This window comes from Protopterus annectens, chromosome 4.part1 (assembly GCF_019279795.1).
Source record: "Protopterus annectens isolate FY-2018-M chromosome 4.part1, PAN1.0, whole genome shotgun sequence".
NCBI lineage: Eukaryota > Metazoa > Chordata > Ceratodontiformes > Protopteridae > Protopterus > Protopterus annectens.
In genome coordinates, this window is record NC_056734.1 from 503,370,624 (window position 1) to 503,388,089 (window position 17,466).

At 43.5% G+C, this 17,466-nt stretch overlaps 1 protein-coding gene across 1 annotated transcript in view; it reads left to right on the forward strand.

The window, feature by feature from the left end:
* Nucleotides 1-17,466, forward strand: part of STK25 (serine/threonine kinase 25) — a gene marked incomplete in the record, with an annotated part of 665,014 nt that overhangs the window by 20,957 nt on the left and 626,591 nt on the right. Inside the window, 1 exon segment of the mRNA XM_044070790.1 lies at nt 15,506-15,736. Within this exon segment, the coding sequence (XP_043926725.1) occupies nt 15,506-15,736 (231 nt within the window).

The window sequence follows — 17,466 nt, forward strand, 5'->3', positions numbered from 1 at the left end:
GAGGCACTCCTTAAAATGGAGAACATAGATATCTGTGCAGTGACTGAGACCTGGTTCAAGGCTCTAGAGAGCATCCCTGCATTACCAGGCTACAACTCATACCACACTTTTTGGCCATCTAACCTGGACCAGAACACCAAAGGCGGAGGTGTGTCCATATTCATTAAGGATATCCACACCTCCAGGCTAGTTGCGCAGCATAATGCATTCAAGGTTATCCAAGTGCAACTAACTCTGGGCAAAACTGCAGTACAAATTGTAGCTTGCTACAGGTCCCCCACCATGCCCCAGGATTCCCACTCCTCTTTTCTTGATATACTGGAAAATATTAGGGTTCAACCAAACACCCTAATAATGGGCGATTTCAACTACCCCACCATTAACTGGGAAAACTACTCGTGTACCAACTCCTTCACTCAGCGCTTTCTCAGATTCATAAATTCCAATGCCCTGGATCAACTTATCCACATCCCCCACCAGGGGCAACAATATCCTAGGCCTAGTCCATTACCAACATGAGTGACCGGTGTTGCACACCTGAAGTCAACTCCTCGTTGGTCAGCTCCGACCATAAGCTAATCAGCCTAGATATCCACATCCCACCCCCACTCACCATTAAGGAAACCACAGTAAAAAATGTCTCCAAAGCCAACGTCTTGCTTCTTAAGACAGAAGCGGCGAACTTCATGACACCCATGTAGATGGGCAATACAGTTACGACTGCTGAATCCTACACAAATGCACTCTATAAGCACTTACACGAGTGCGTGGATCATGCTGTCCCAAACAGAACCAAGATGCTGTCCTCCAGAAAAAGGAAGCCAGTCTGGTGGTCCCCTGCCATAAACAATCTCTACAACAGATGGAAGAAACTGTTGCAAAAGAGAGTAAAATCCCATGAGTGGAGGAGCTCCCTGGTCAGCCTTGGTAAGAAGCTGAGATCCCTTAAAAGATCCTCCAAAGCTAGCTGCGAAAACAAAATTGCCACTGATTCTAAGGGCAACCGTAAAGCATTCTATAGCTATGTTAAGAATCTCAATGGCAACACCCAGATCTGCTCTGAGTTACAGCACAACGGCACAAAAATTATAAAACCAACTGATATTGCCAACATTCTGGCGGATAGGTTCAGTGCTAACTTTACCCGCATCTCACCCCCTAAAGGGCTCCTATCTATGCAGGAAGAATGCAGAGTCCCTGTAATCACATTTATGCAGGTAAAAGCTGCACTCTCTAAAACCAAAAACACAGCATCCATGGGACCGGACAACATCCCAGGCTGCATTTTACACGAACTGGCTCCCCACCTTAGCACCATGTTCAATCATAGTCTCCTGTCAGGCTTTGTGCCCACTGAATGGTGCACAGGAACTGTTATCCCACTCCACAAAGGGGGAGCCACTGATCCTTGGAACTATTGCCCTATTAGCCTGAGAGCCTGGTCTGCAAGGCCATGGAACGTATCATCATGGAACTCCTAAACAAAGACATTGGTAACCTCCAAACTCTGGACCCCACCCAGTTCGGGTTTGTGAAAGGCAGATCATGTCTTCTGAACCTAATCGACTTCTTTGAGGCAGTCACCAAAGCCATAGACTAGGGTAAGGTGGTTCACACAGCCTATCTTGACATTGCCAAAGCTTTCGACACCATCCCCCATTCTGGAATTATAGCTAAACTCACCAAACTAGGTATAAATCCCTACATCACAAGATGGGTTGCCAACTGTCTCACTGACAGAACACACACTGTAAAAGTTGCAGACTCCAAGTCTGACTTCAAACCAGTGACAAGTGAAGTACCACAGGGTTCAGTCCTGGGACCACTCCTGTTTGGTATCTACTTTGAAGTACAGGCTAACACAGAAGGCCTCTGGCTAATGAAATTTGCAGATGACTGCAAACTAGGAGCCATAGTTGAGTCCCCAAATGATGTGGACATCCTATAAAAGGGCCTCACTGAGACAGATGCCTGGTGTCAGAGGCATGACCTCAAGCTCAATGCCAAAAAGTGCAATGTCATCCCATTTGGTAAAAACTCTTTACCCATGAACTGCCACATAAACGGCAGTCTACTTAATGTCGAATGTGTGATGAGACCTTGGGACCCAGGTGGACAGTAGTCTCTCCTTTGATAATCACATCACCACAGTAGTCAGGAGATCCTTCTATGTGGCACACCTAATCACAAAATGGTTCTCATCCAGGAAAAAAGAGGTCATTGTTTCCTTCTGCTCGGCACTCATTAGACCCATTATAGAGTACAATGTCCCTTTTGGAATGTACCTCACAAGACATCTGCAGCAGCAGCTGGAAAGACCACAGAAGTACCTCACAAAGAGGATTACTGGCCTTAAACAGATGTCCTACACTGACCATCTAAAAAAACTCTAGCTTTACTCTGTAGCATATCGCCTACTCCAAGGAGATCTCTGCCGAACATATAAAGCCGTGTTAAACCCAGATCTGTTGGATATGCTACACCTAAAGAAATCCCAATCCCTCCGAGCTACATGCTCTAGGGACCTAAACCTTGTCACCGCAGTAAACAGGACATGCTGGAGGGATAGATTCCTGTCCCAGAGACTTCCTATACTCTGGAACAAGCTACCCATCTATGTCAAGCAAAGTTCCTCATTAGCACTCTTCAAGAAAAATCTTGATGAGTGGATGGGAAATAGGAAATACACCCCAGGGATCACTTCTGTGGCTCTGCTCTACAGGGGCACAGGAAATCAACTTTCTTGGGTGGCGTAAGCCAGGGAACCTTGTTAGCTAGGCTTACTTAGGCCCTTGGACTGATAGCCTAGCACCTACCTGTGAATGTTTGTGTTTATCAAAAAGTAGTAGACTCAAGTTTGTGTTTATCAAAAAGTAGTAGAGACTCATCAAACAACATGTAAAAGATTGTATAGGAATGAGAAGTGTACTAATTGGCTCTCTCAGAGAGTGGCAGATGCATAGAATAAACTACAAAATTAAATTAAAGCAAGCATTAATTTAGATATTTTTAAGAACAGCCTGGACACTAATTATGGAAACAACTGATGCTCTGTAGTCCTATCCCGCCTTCATTCTTACATATGGGATTGGAGCCAATCCTCTGCTCCGACTCAGCCTATTTACAAGCTGGAAGTCTTAAAGTTGGCTCGTGGCTAGTTAGGTATCCCATGGTGCACCAGTACAATCCCCAGATCTCGTTTGCCACGTCCACAAGTTCGTTTGTGCTTCTCTTTGGCTCTGGCTAAGTTTTGTATTTATTCAAAATTTATTCAAAATTTTTGGACTGTTTTTAGTCAAAACTGTTTTTTGTATCCTTGTTTAGTCATAGTTAGCGTAGTCTCCAATTTTGAATAGTTAGTCTTTATAATTGCACCATTTGTGTGCAATCTCTTGATACATTGGCCTTTTGGCTTCATAGTATTGGTATCCTGTGTGCTGGTTTTCGTGTTTCTTAATAGACTTAGTATTTGTAGGCGCATTTTGTGCTCAGTTAGACTGTGTTATCATCAGGCATAAGTCAAAGTTGTTTTTATTTGCGGATTCCGCTTGCTAAATTGTTATCATTGTTAACAGAACGAGGTTCTGTTTTATTTCTTTAATCATAAGTCTGAGTTTTTGTGGTTTTCCGGCTGCTAACATTGGTTAGTGTTGTTAAGAGAACTAGGTTCTGTTGCCTTGTGGAGTATATTGGTAGTTTACACTTTATTCCTGTTCGAGTGTGTGGCTTCTGTGCTTATTGTAACTTTCCCTAGGTCTGTTTTAGTTAGAAGACCTAGTTTTTCCATTTCCTTTCTTGCCCGGGCTAGGCTCGTTTAAGTTAGAGGACCTAGTTCTCGTGGTGTCTTTCTCTTTTCTGCAGGGCTAGGCCCATTTAAATTAGAGGACCTAGTCCTCTCCCTTTTTCTGTGTGTATTTATTTGTGTGTGTGTGTGCCCATCTCTGTGAGAATGTCTAAAGAAAGTAAGGACCATAAGCCATCTGGCTTTAAGAAATGTATTAAATGCTCACAGAAGATGTCCATAACAGATGGCCACAGTAACTGCGTTTACTGTTTGAGGGCCATCCATTTGCAGGAAACTTGTTTATTTTGCCACTCTTTCAGTGCTAGGGTGTTGCAAGAAAGAAAAAATAAGCTCATCCTAAAAGGTCTTCTTAAACCTTCCTTTGAGGAAGATCTGGCTAGCTCTTCCTCCTCTTCTAGATCTCAGGGATCTAAAAAGGAAGTGTCTAAGTCCTGTAAGAGGCCCTCCCTGGCACTGGCTGGTGTCTCGGAACCACCTCTTAAAATCACTAAATCGGACAAGTCCACTGCCTTATCGGCTCCACAGTACTCAGTGCTTATTGAGAGTAGTACTGCGATTACAGGGTCGGCCCCAAGTAGCTCGGAGCTGACCGCCGAGAGTATTTCTTGGAGCCAGTCTGTGGATCCTTTACCAGTCTCCCCTGTATTGAAATCTCCAATACTGCAGAGATCCCGCTCTCCTACTCTGTCCTCCAGGTCTTCCAGGAGTTTATCGGAAGAAGATGTGGAGAGGGTAGTGCTGAGACTTTTGATGTCATCTGCTTTACCTAAATTGTTGTTGGCTCCGACCCAGTCGGTTCCTGAGCCACTTGAGTCCATTAAGCCCCCTTCGGTCATTCCTCCTTTGAGCCATGCTGGTCTTTTGGAGCAGGAGTGTTTGGTACCACTGGTGGGACCCTCGGCTCTAGCTCCCCTTGTGGATGTTTCAGAGCCGAGTTCTGCTCCCACACTCTCGATGCCATCCATGGTGTCTAGGAGCCGAAGCTCCCAATTTGTCCCCGACAGGGATGCCTGGAACCAAACCTCTTCAGTTCTGAGTCTTCGTCTCGGCGCATTGGCAAGGGTGAGTTTGGATCCTACGTCTGTCTCGGAGCCAGTGGCTCTGGAGCAGACGGCATTCTCGGTCTCCTCGGAGCCGGGGAGGTCTTTGGAGCCAGAGAGGTCGGCATTCGAGATGATGAGTGTGCTGTCCCAATCTTCAGCTCCTACCAGAGGTACCGACACTCTTCCCCCTAAGGCACCTACTTCTGTCTCAGCACCTACTCTCTCCGTGGACAGCAGAGATCCTTAGCCTCAGAAGCCACCAGCCGGTAGCCCCCACTCTCCGAGACCTCTCCGGAATATCCTTCCAAGGAGCCCCTAGGGAAGAGGACATGTAAGAGGAAGCATGTAGACCTCCAGGATTAGTCTCTGGCCATTGACACAAACCTCAAGGAGTCAGAAGGGTCCCTCAAGTCATCCTCTGATGATGTCTCCTTCGTAGGCATCCTGGAAATCTCTAAACAGAGGTGTGGCTGGCCCACTGTCACCCCTTCTGATGAGGAGTCAGTGTACTTGAAGGCTTTCAGGTCTCAACCTTCAGCCTCTTGGGTGTCTCCATCCTTTGACGAACTGATGGAGCTAGTTAGTCGAAAGGTGTGGGATACTCCTGATGCCATGGAGCCAGTCCCCAGGAGACCGAATAAGTTTCTTTCTGCACCCCAAGAGAAGGATTTTTTGTCTAAAGGTGTTCCCTTAGATGTCATGGTGGTGGCGGCGGCCACTAAGAAGGAGCTAGCAGAGACTTCTTCTTCTGTCCATTCACCGAATAAGGGATCATGAACGATGGACAGATACGGGAAGCATATCTTCTCTTCAGCAGCATTTACCCTTAGATCACTGAACTACCTTACTCACTTCACGAGGCTTCAGAGAGATCTCCTTAAAGAATTAGGAGATTCTCTATAAGGTACATGTACCGAGAGAGTCCCTGACAAGGTGTCTGCCCAGTTGTCCACCTTGAACTCCATCGTCAACTCGTCCATGCGGCTTATTTCGTATGCAGCCGATTGGGCGAATAGAGCAGCGGGTTCAGGAATTTCCCTGAGGCGTCATTCCTGGATGCATTTGTGTAACTTTACGGAACCGTTCAAGTCTACCTTTACCAATGCCCTCTTAGATGGTTCCTCATTGTTTGGATGCAAGGTAAAGGACACTGTCACCCGGTGTGAGCAAGAAGGAAAAACGCTCTCTGCCGTCAGAGTATGTTTTACTGTTCCCTCTAGACAATATCCTAAGGGTCAGAGGGGCGGTAAAATGTGGTTCAAGAAGTCCCAGAGGTTTTTCCAGGATGCACAGAGTGACTCCTCCTTCAGAGGCAGAGGAGGAGAAGGAAATGCTAGACATCGCTTTAGAGGCAGGGGCGGTCTGCAAAATCAGGGAGGTCATTATTCTTTTCGGGGCCGGCCTTACCAGCGCTCCTTTTGTGGGGCCCGACTGTGCTTCTCATGGGCCAGTCGGGGGTCGCATTTCTTTGTATCCAGAAGCCTGGCTGGGTATTGCTCAAGATAAGTGGGTACAAAGAATTACCAGAGGTTATGTCATACCCTTTTCTCTTCCACCTTTTGTTCCCAAAAGAATCCTGGATGGTTCCACCCAATCATAGGGATCAGGCAACTGTGGAGATCAACAAGCTGCTGTCAAAAAGAGTCATCCAACCCGTCCCAGCAGACCAAATAGGATCCAGAACTTACTCCAGGTTGTCTTCAGTCCCTTGTACATCTTGGGCCTCAGCAGATTAAATGAATCAGTAAAGAAGGACAAGTTCTGGATGGTGACACTGCAATCTATACTCCTGTTATTAGGGAAAGATAATTGGATGTGCTCAGTAGACCTCCAAGATGCTTACTACCACATAAAAATGGACAGGGCATTGAGGAGTCCTCTACGCTTCCGACTGGGAGCCAGTCATTGGTCTCACCCCAGCCTCCAGGGTGTTCACCAAGTGTGTGGCAGTAGTGACAGCTCACATGAAACATCAAGGATTCCAGGTGTTTCCGTATCTGGACAACTGGCTCTTGACCGCCCCCACCAGGCATCTACTTCTTCAGACCAGGGACGCCACCATTCAGCTTTGTGCCCAGCTGGGAATTTCTATAAATTGAGAAAAATCTGCCTTATTGCCCTCTCAGACTGTGATTTTTATAGGCGCAGAGATAGACACAGTAGACATGTTGGCTCATCTTCCTGTAGAAAGGGCGCAGAATCTGGTTCTTCAAATTCAAAGTCTTCTCCCCTTAAGAAAGGTCAAATCCAAGACTGTTCTGCGGCTTCTAGAGACCATGGCTTCCACCATATTACTAGTGCCACTAGCCAGACTACACGAGGATTTTTCAGTGGCTCATGTCCTCCCAATGGTCTTTTCAGCACCTGCCATTATCTCATCTTAACCTACTGACAGACACTTGCAAGAAGGACCTCCTTTGGTGGACTCTACCCAATCAGTTAACAGCAGGCACTTCATTTGTTCCTCCCCAACCCGTTGCCACTGTGATCACGGATGCCTCACAGATGGGGGGGGGGCATTATCTAGGCAGGACTATCCAAGGCACATGGCAAGATCATGAGGCTCACCTGCATATCAACGTTCTAGAAATGAGGGAGGTGCTCCTGGCGTTGCAAGCACTTCACGACCTTCTGCTTCTGGAGACTATTGCAATACATTCAGACATGTCGGTAATATGGTATATCAACAAACAGGGAAGAACCAGATCTTACCCACTCTGTCGAGAGGCCATTCGAGTTTGGAAATGGGCAATATCTTCCCAGCGTTTTGTGGTGGCAATGCACATTCCAGGGACAACCAGCGTGATAGCCGACAAGCTCACCTGGGCAATCCTGATGCCTCACAAGTGGTCTCTGAAACCGGAAACAGCGGAACAGATTTTCCACAGATGGGGACAGCCTTGCTGCGATCTCTTTGCCAGCCCAATCAGTGCCAAATGCAGCAGCTACTTCTCCCTCATCCCCCCTTTGGGGGAGTCACTGAGAGACGCACTTGTTCATGATTGGCCCCTGGGTCTCCTTTATGCTTTTCCTCCCTATCATCTCATTCCCAAGGTTATTCAGAAAGCAAATGGCTAGTAAGCAAACTGATCCTCATTGCTCCTTACTGGCCTCGTCAGGTTTGGCTCCCCTTTCTCGGGCCTCTTCTTCTAGACGATCCTTAGATTCTGGACCCAGTTCCAGACCTGTTGACTCACATGTCAGGTTCACTTCACCTCTCCTTGCACACCCTCAATTTGACAGCGTGGCTGCTCCAGTTCCATCCCTACTCAGACTTCACGACTTTTCACCCTCCGTGACTCATATCCTTACGTCTTCTCATAAACCTTCCACCAGGAGACTATACTCCAGTAAATGGAGAAAATGAATGTTGACCCTTGCACTGCCTCCATTCCAGTGGTTTTGGAGTTCCTGTCTGAGCTTTTTAACCAGGGATCTGTGGCTGCCACTATCAGAGTTCAATTGGCAGCGATTTTAAATTTTCATCTAGGTTTCAAGATTCTAATCTGATGGTCACATAGGCTGTGCAAAACTTTCCTTAAAGGTGCCACCCTGTTAAGATTCCCCCCCTTTCAAGAACCTGTTGCCTCATGGGATTAAAATTTTGTGTTATCCAAATTAACTTCTCCGACCTTTAAGCCTTGTCATTCATCCCCGTTGAAATTCCTGTCTTGGAAGACTTGTTTCTGGTGGCTATCACATCGGCCAAACGGGTGTCAGTGTTACAAGCATTGTCTGTGAAACCCCCTTACCTGATTTTTCACAAAGACAGGGTGTCCCTTCGTACTAATCCTTCCTTTGTCCCCAAGGTCTGTTCCCATGCCACCTTGAATCAATCCATAGAACTTCCGGTGTTCTTTCCAAATCATTCCAACGCAGCTGAATACAGGTTTCATCAGCTGGATGTCCATAGACAATTACATTTTTATTTGCACCGAACTAAGGAAATCAGATCAGTTATTTCCTTCTCCGAATCCAGGTCAGGCTTGCCAGTTTCCAAAGTAACACTCTCTAATTGGATTTCTAGCTGTATAGCTTACATTTGCAACTCTGAGGGTAGACCTTTACCCTTTAAAATCAAGGCTCATTCTACCAGATCTCCGTCTACCTCTGCAGCCTTTCAAGCCAGGGTCCCACTTGATAATATTTGTGCCGCAGCAACGTGGGCTACCTCTCACACTTTTATTACTCATTACAAGTTGAATTTAACCTCCAGGGGTAGAGCATCTTTTGGTTCCACGGTACTCAGGAGTATTTTTCCTTGAGCCACCAAAGAATAAGGCGCTAGGGATGCTGTCCCATATGTAAGAATGAAGGCGAGATAGGACTACAGAACATAAAGAAGTTATGTACTCACCATAACGTTCCATGTTTGTAGTGCATCATTCTTACGAACCCACCCTCCTATCCCCATCCTGGAAGTACCTGGAGACAGAAAAATGTTATCTTTTTTATGGAGACCTTTTAGTATTGGCTTCTTTTGTATTTTTGTTATTATCTCTCCTAGTTAGCAGCATACAAGATCTGGGGATTGTACTGGTGCACCATGGGATACCTACCTAGCCACATGCCAACTAGAAGACTTCCAGCTGGTAAATAGGCCGAGTTGGAGCCGAGGATCGGCTCTGATACCATATGTAAGAATGAAGGGCGAGATGGACTACAAACATGGAACGTTATGGTGAGTACATAACCTCTTTTTTTGTGTATCGGCAGACTAGAAGGGCATTACGGCTCGTGCTTGAAGTATCTGTATGTATGTATGTATGAATGTTTTATCTTGTGTTACTTCTTGTAAGGAAACATCTGCTTTAACTAATTTTCTTCTATTGCACAGATCACTACTCATTGTTTTCACTGTACATATGCCTCTGGTACTGCTGCTTTCAGGGTTATGGCCGCTGGTACTGTTTTGAGGAGGTTTGCATGGCTGCATTCTCTGAACCTCTCTGATGATAAGAATGAGATATTAAATTCCTCTTTGGACAGAGATTTAGTTTTGACCCATCTGCTGCAGAGGTGATCAAAAAGTGTCACGAAAGGGGTAAGCTGATCCAGTCCTCCTTTTCCAGATTTTCTAAGGGATTCTCTAATTCTTTATCCAATTTTGGCAAAAAGCAGAAAAAAACTGTTCAAAATGTAGGTAAATTGACTTTTAGGGAAAAAAAACTGGCAAGGCATTTTCAAAAAGAAACATCAAACCTTCTAGAAACAAGATGGTCCAACAAGTCTGAATGACTATTAAAAGAGACCTTGTGACCCCCCTCCCACCCCGGCCCCTTTTTCTTCCAGAAAGTCTGAATCTCCATTTTTCTCTTTGGCAACAGTTAATTTCAAACGTATGGCTTCTGAAGATTGATCATCAAGGTTACAGATAGCAATGGGAGGAAATTCTTCCTTTCCAGGGAGTCATTCCTCATCCTTCAGATCAGATACTCTTGTTTCCAATGGTTCTTCATGCTGTCCCAAGGAATGAGAGAACCAGTTCCTTCTTCCTAGCTGGGGAAGGATTTTTATTCAGGGATGTTCTTCGTGTCAAAGAAAATGGTTGGAGACCAGCTCTTGCTCTCTTTCCAAAACCTGTTTGATAGTGCCCAAATTTCAAATGATGTCACTTCACAACCTCTTCCTCCTCTTTGAATTTTCCTGGTAACACTATACTTAAAAGATGCTTATCCAGACATTTCTTAAGATTGTGTATTTGAATCAAATTCAGTTCCTTACCTTACCTTTGGACTATCTACTGCACCAAGAGTATTCACAAAGTGTCTTGCTCCAGTTAAAGCTCATTGCAGGCTACAGGGTATCCACATCTTTCCAGATTTACATGACTTGCTTATTTTTGCAGTCTTTTTGAAACCATCAGGAATATCTCTCTTGGTTGAGAGATCTTATACAAGCTGGGATTCAAAACTCTTCACTGTTTTTCACAGGATTGTGTTCCTGGGCTGACTGGTTCTTCATTTCAAAGAGTTTTTCATTCAGGAAAATAAAATAGGTCTAATTATGTTTGTAATGCTTTCCACTTGAACTTCGGTCACTTTAAGGGAATATCTCAGAATTCTGGGTCTCATTGCTTTTGTGATTCTCATGATGCCCCTGGCAAGATTCTCATGATGCCCCTGGCAAGATTCCACATGTAAAAATACAGTGGTATCGGAAGTCTCTTTGGTCCCAGCACCATTATCCTTTGTTTTTTTTTTTCAAATACCAATGCTCGGGTTTGTCAGAAGAGAAATCATTTGGTGGAGACAACAGATATCCTTAAATCCAGGTCTCTCTTCCTCCCTTCCTGTTCCGAATTAGTCAGTCAGCACAGACACCTTGACCTTTGCGTGGGGAGTAGTTTCACGAGGCAGAAAGTGCAGGGTGTGTTGGGACACCAAGAACAGACACAAGCACATAAATATCAGATTCCTTGTACTGATCAAGGCACTCAACTCTGAATCATCTTTAGTGCCCAGGACTGCTTCAAGTTGTTATAGATGATGTACCACATAACTGTGATATTGACAAGCAAGGGGAAACCAGGTTGGTACCCCCTTTACAGACTAGCCATGTTACCTTGGGATATATCTTCACACCGCAGTCTCACTATACAGGCATCCTACCTTCCATCAGAGCAGAATTATGTGACAGACAAGCTGAGCAGGACCAGGGCAGATCCATATGGATGGAGACTGGATTAGGGGATCTTCTAAGACATGATCTGTCTGTGGGAGTTCAAGTAAACCTCTTTGCCGCCTCTGAACAATCAACTGACAAGATTCTGTTCCAGGACTCCATGCAACAAGGCCTGAAAGGCAACCTTTTCTTTTCCTTGGACAGGAATGTTCTTGTAGACTTTTCCACCCTTTTCACTAATATCAAAGGTACTTCTGGAGATTCAGACAGAATTCCCCATTGTCAGTGTGGCAACTCCGTTCTTGCTTGGACAACCATGATTCTCACTCTTTTTGGAAATGTCCACTAGCAATTACCACATGCTTCCTCACTGACTGGATCTGCTCACACAAAAACAGGTGTTTGTACCCTGACATCAGTCAACTTCAGTTGATTTCCTGGGTGATAGGGTCTTAATTCCTTTTTAGGCAACTGTTTAGTGAGGACTTGCTGGTGGTAATAGAGTCAATAATTCCTGTTACTAGAACGTCACATATTCGCAAATAGAAAAGGTTTTCTAGTTGGTGTGAACAACATAAACCAGCATGCATTCAGGGCTACTTTTTCTCTGGTTTTACAATATTTAAGTGAGTTACTATCACATGGCCTTTCTTATTCCTCTGTCTAGGTTCATTTATTGGCCATTTCAGCTCGTCTGTCCTTGGATCCTCCTCTTTCAATGCAGTCTCGTATCAAAATGTTTTTGAAAGAGGTTTTATTCAAGAAGCAACCAAGTAAACCAGTGGCCTGTCCTTAGGATCTTAAGTTTGCGTCAGAAAAGCTAACATTTGCTCCATTTGAACCAGGTTACCTGGTTGAGTTGATATTCTTAATGTGGAAAACAGTTACTGATTGCTCTGACCTCTGCCAGAAGAGTATCCGAGTTACAAGATCTTATGGTGAGTCAACCCTAATTCTTTTATGCCTAAAGTGGTATCTGAGTTTACTTAAAACCAAACTATCCCTCTCCATGTTTTCTTTCCTGAACCTAAAATTGAGGGAGAAAGGACACTCCATACCTTGATATATCCACAGACACCTCTGGTATTATCATGACAGAACTAAATCTTTCTGATCTTCAAATCAGTTGATCATGTTTTGTGATGATAAGCAGGGCCAACCTGTGTAAAACCAGACCATTTCCAAATGGCTATCACCTTTTGTTATACTCACCATAACAAAACTATTCTAGGCAGGATCAAGGACCACTGTGCCAAGGCCTTGGCTTCATCTATGGCTTTTTGGAAAGGGATGGATTATAGAAGTATTTTAGAAGCTGCTCCTTGGTCCTCTACATACTTTTTACAAAGCATTATAAGCTTGATTCCTTCTCTAGGTCTAGGTCAGGCTTTGCTAGGACCATTCTTCACCACCCAAATATAGTAAGCTGGGGTGATCTATCCATATAGCTAAGCCTACTGCAGCAGTGATCAGTATGAACACAGTACAGTTGTGTAAGTAATCTTACCATTGCAGTAGGTGTTCAGATGATCACTGCTGCAGTAGCTGCTCTATCCCTCCACCCTTCGCATTTATATGCATGGCTTTTATGCCAGGGTGTGGACATTAATATTTTGTTCCTAGCATTGTCCTGCTAGGGTTTAGCCTCCCTCTCGCTGTTGGCAGGAAAGCTGTAAAGGGCTAGGCACTGAAACTTGTCTTTTAGTCAGCTTGGGCACATGGAAGATGCCTTATAACTTTGGAAGGCGTCCAGCTGTTATATACTTGGCAGGATATAACCCATATGGCTTAGGCTACTGCAGCAGTGATCATTCAGACTTCTACTGTTATGGTAAGTTTACTTACACAGCTGTACTTTGCCCAGTCTGTGGAGGTGTAGTTGGAGCTTCCATGAGTAGGGTATTTTATTGGATAGTGAGTGTCCCCAATAGGTCAGGGTATGAACTCTGGGACTCTCAGAATACACAGGGTGACCTACAGCTTGCCAGGATGGGGTAATGGATGTTGTCTAAGGTGACTTGCACATTGATGAACTCCAGTGCATCATTCTGTTTATCCAACCTGAAGTGTACTTGTTAATATAGCCTGAGACTTCTCTCCCATTTGTCCCTGTCTGTGCAGGTGATGGTCTAATTGTGTGGAAGGCACTGAAGCTTTGCACTGCCATAGTACTTTCTACAGCTTTAAACCATGTCTAGGAAACTTCATAGATGTTTCTTCAGAGTGAGGAGAGCTTGTTGGGTGTGGAGTTTCTTGTTTAAGTGCCTAACATTGAGCAGTAACAGTTGGTTTCTCTGAGTTTTTATTTACTATGTTGATAGGTTTTTCAAAGTGGAATTGCTTGAAAAAGGTTCTAAGGGGGTGGTTAAAATCTTAGTCAATATTTGTAAACCTGGGGGGACAGGCGCAGACTGATAAACTTGTCCAGAGATTCCTCTTGTCTAACTTAACATACTACCATTTTTCTTGGTTACCAGTTGTAGGATGTATCTGTATGTTTGGATAAACTTAATTTGATTTTTTCTGATTTTTGGGGAAATGTGTCACTGTGGCTGTGACTGCTTACTTCAGTGCCATTTCAATGAAAATGTGTTATGTAAAGCGCATTCAGCGGTTAGTGGAGAATTCCATTTTCTTTCCACTGTTGTATGACCTCAGAGTAGGCATATTTAAATTGGGAGCTGTGGGGATGCAGGAGGGCTTTTCCCCTCTTTAAGTATATAAATAAATTCTCAGAGATTTGTTCAAAGTACTTTCCACAAAGTATGTTGAGTATTTTTGTTTGGCAACATGGGTTTTGGTTGTTCTATCCATTTCAACTGTGTTTACAGTTGCTAATGGCTCCATCACAGCTTGATGTGAGGTCTTCAGTGTTTTCTGCCTTTCGATAACTGTTAGTATAATTTACTGTATTAACTGCTATCTAAAGCATTTTTTGGCTCTTCAAGGAGTAGCTATAAATAAATAGGTGTGCTGCGCTGACAGCTCTATACCGAGAGTTTCAGACTTGACGTATTGGGGGGGGGGGGTCAACATTCATTTTGCCAGGTTGATTGGGACCACTAACCAGAAAAGTAATTGTATCAGAAAATCACTGTGGCAGATGAAAAGTCTCTTGTGGGAGAGCAGATGCCAGTTGCCCAGCCATGTGAAAGCAGTTATCCTTGTGGATGGAGATAAGCCATCGCTACTAACATACATTAGTAGGTGTCAGTAGTACTCAAATGAAAGAAAATGGTTGGTTCCTGAACTGGCAATGGATTTCTCCCGTCCTAAAGTGAAGGAACCGCCCATATGGCTATCTTTGTTTGTTAGCAGGCATCCTGAAGATGTAAGGCGTACTTGTAGTCTTCTCTTCATAGATGGAGGACTGAATGTAAAGACTATGTTGCAAGGTTCTTGTAGAAACAGTAGTGGTCAGACCACTGAGTCTGTTTAGGTACTTTGTCTTTTAAGGGTCTGCAAAGAGTCTGCAGTAGTATCCCTGCCATTGCTGCTCTGCTAGAACCTGCTTACTTGCATGTATGCTTTTTTTTTTTTTTTTGGGGGGGGGGGGGGGTCCTGTAGAATCAGTGGCTTTTTACCTTGGATATGATAGAAATATCATAACTTTTGATATTCTCTCTTGTCACCTGGTTTGGATGTTTTGCACTTTTGAGAATGAGTGTAAAGAACAGCTCACTCATATTTTGGACCAGTTGTGTTGCTAGTACCTGGGCTGGGTGGCAGTGACAAGTCAGATCCCACCCCCTTGTTGCTGTGGGTGTGCAAGTAACAGCAGGTCCTACTGAACATTTTTTGAAATACATGCATAAATGTTTAGCAATATGTTGTCTTAGTGCAATGCCTTTATATTGATTTCTTTGACACTGAACTCTTGACAACAGTGCCTAGCTTTTAATCCACAGCTTTCAGATTAGGCATTGGACATGATACATTGCCATTTTAGAAGTGTGGGTATAATATGATTAAAAATACTTGAGTCTGTACATTTTCTGTAGCGTTGCATCATACTTTTTTACTGTTTTCACAGAACTCCAGAGCAGATCCAGAAGCACTGTTCACAAAGTTGGAACGAATAGGGAAGGGCTCTTTCGGGGAGGTGTACAAGGGAATTGATAATCGCACTAAGGCAGTTGTTGCCATCAAGATCATTGACTTGGAAGAAGCAGAGGATGAGATTGAAGATATACAGCAAGAGATCACTGTTCTTAGTCAGTGTGACAGTCCATATGTCACCAGATATTTTGGTTCTTATTTAAAGGTAAAGTGTTTTGGATGTCTTGGTTGCTTCTGAGAAGAGGGTGAATGAGGAAACACAAGGATAGAGTAAACTGTGTCTTTCAGAGTCTGTTGATAAGTGTTGTACTTTGATGCCTGATTGGGTGAAAAGATTTTGTTTTAGCACGGGCTGTCTCATTTTGTTGCCTGTCTTATTTCTTGTTTTCCTGTCAGTCCTTCTCTTCAGCCTCCATTTGTTGTTGTGAAGGTCAGTTGAATTCATTGTCCTTTCTGTTTCATTTTTCACAGTTCTTAATGGCAAGCAGAATGTGGAGATTGAAGTGGGTAGTCAGATGTTTTTTTCTCCCATCTACTTGAGAAACAATGACATTTTGAGGTCAGATGGACCAAGACATTTTGAGGTCAGGTATTCTACACTCTTGCTGCAGCATCTACAACTACCCCTTGGAAGTTGACTGCATTCTGTCGGATGCTTGAAACATTTTATCATAGGTTCATAGTTAAGCACTAGACAATCAGTCTGCAGACCATTACAAGCCTAGCCAACAACTCATAGTCAAAAGTTCCCTTCACCCACAAAGAGGGCAGTACAAGGCAGGCAAGGAAAGAATTTGAGGCTGCCCGTTTAGTTATCTGGATTTACCTTGTATCTGTCATTTATATACATGTATATACATTTTTATACACACTTCATATACATTCTTGGACACTTTATAATTTAGGAAGATGCATTTGATTCTAAGTGTTGGTTTTTAATCTTGTGGTACCTTTAGGGTAATAGACTTGAGTTGTTAGATTTGTCACATGTTTCTGAATCACCAATTTAAACAGATGGTTAAGAAGCTAAGTTATATGGTCTGATAAGCGGATTGTTGTCCGTGAAAGTGCTTACCATTGTCAGTAAAGGATTTTATTCAGCTCCGTTGTGTGGAACTACTGTTTTTGGTCATATAAAGGGTGGAACTGTACTTGACATGTGGTAGAAATTTGTTCTAGAGGTGGAGGATACGTTCAGATATGAATCTGTCATGCCAGTGTGTCTCATCTGCTGATAAAAGTTTAGTTCCTTCAGCCACGTTTGTGGAGACATTTGTTGTCTAAAGGAGCAGAAGCCCAAAGAAGGTTAGCTGATGGCTTGAAAGACTACACGCACTCTGCCACAGAAAAGTTTATAAGAAACCGAGTCTAGAGAGAAGGCTGCCAGTCCCTCCTGATAACTCAGATGTTTGAGGCTACAGATCTTTTTAGTTTACAACCTCTGAGGTCTATCAAATTGAGTGTAATAGTGAGACAAATGTATGGCAACAGAGGCATTATATTTTATTTCTACATCTGATTACTGGGTGGTAAAAAATGTAAAAATAAGAAATAAGCTAGTAAGTCAATTGGACTCATTAGTATGTGATTGTACAAACGGGGGATATGAAAATCCTCTCTCAGAAAATGAACACCTGCTGGCTTTTGAACAACAACATAGAGTAGCTAGGCCTTTATTCTCAACAGAAAACATTGAGACTAAGCAATGTAACAATAATCATGAGTTAAGATTTATTCTTACACATAAAAGGCACATATATGATATAAAAAATTTGTACAAAATCATTGGCATACTTTGAGTTAGTTAAATTTACCACTGGGAATTGTCATCCAAACTAGACTTATAAAAGGAGCCGTAACCTTAAGCATTTTTTTGTTGTTACGAACAAAATTCCCATGCTAAAAGTATATATATTTATATATATATATATATAT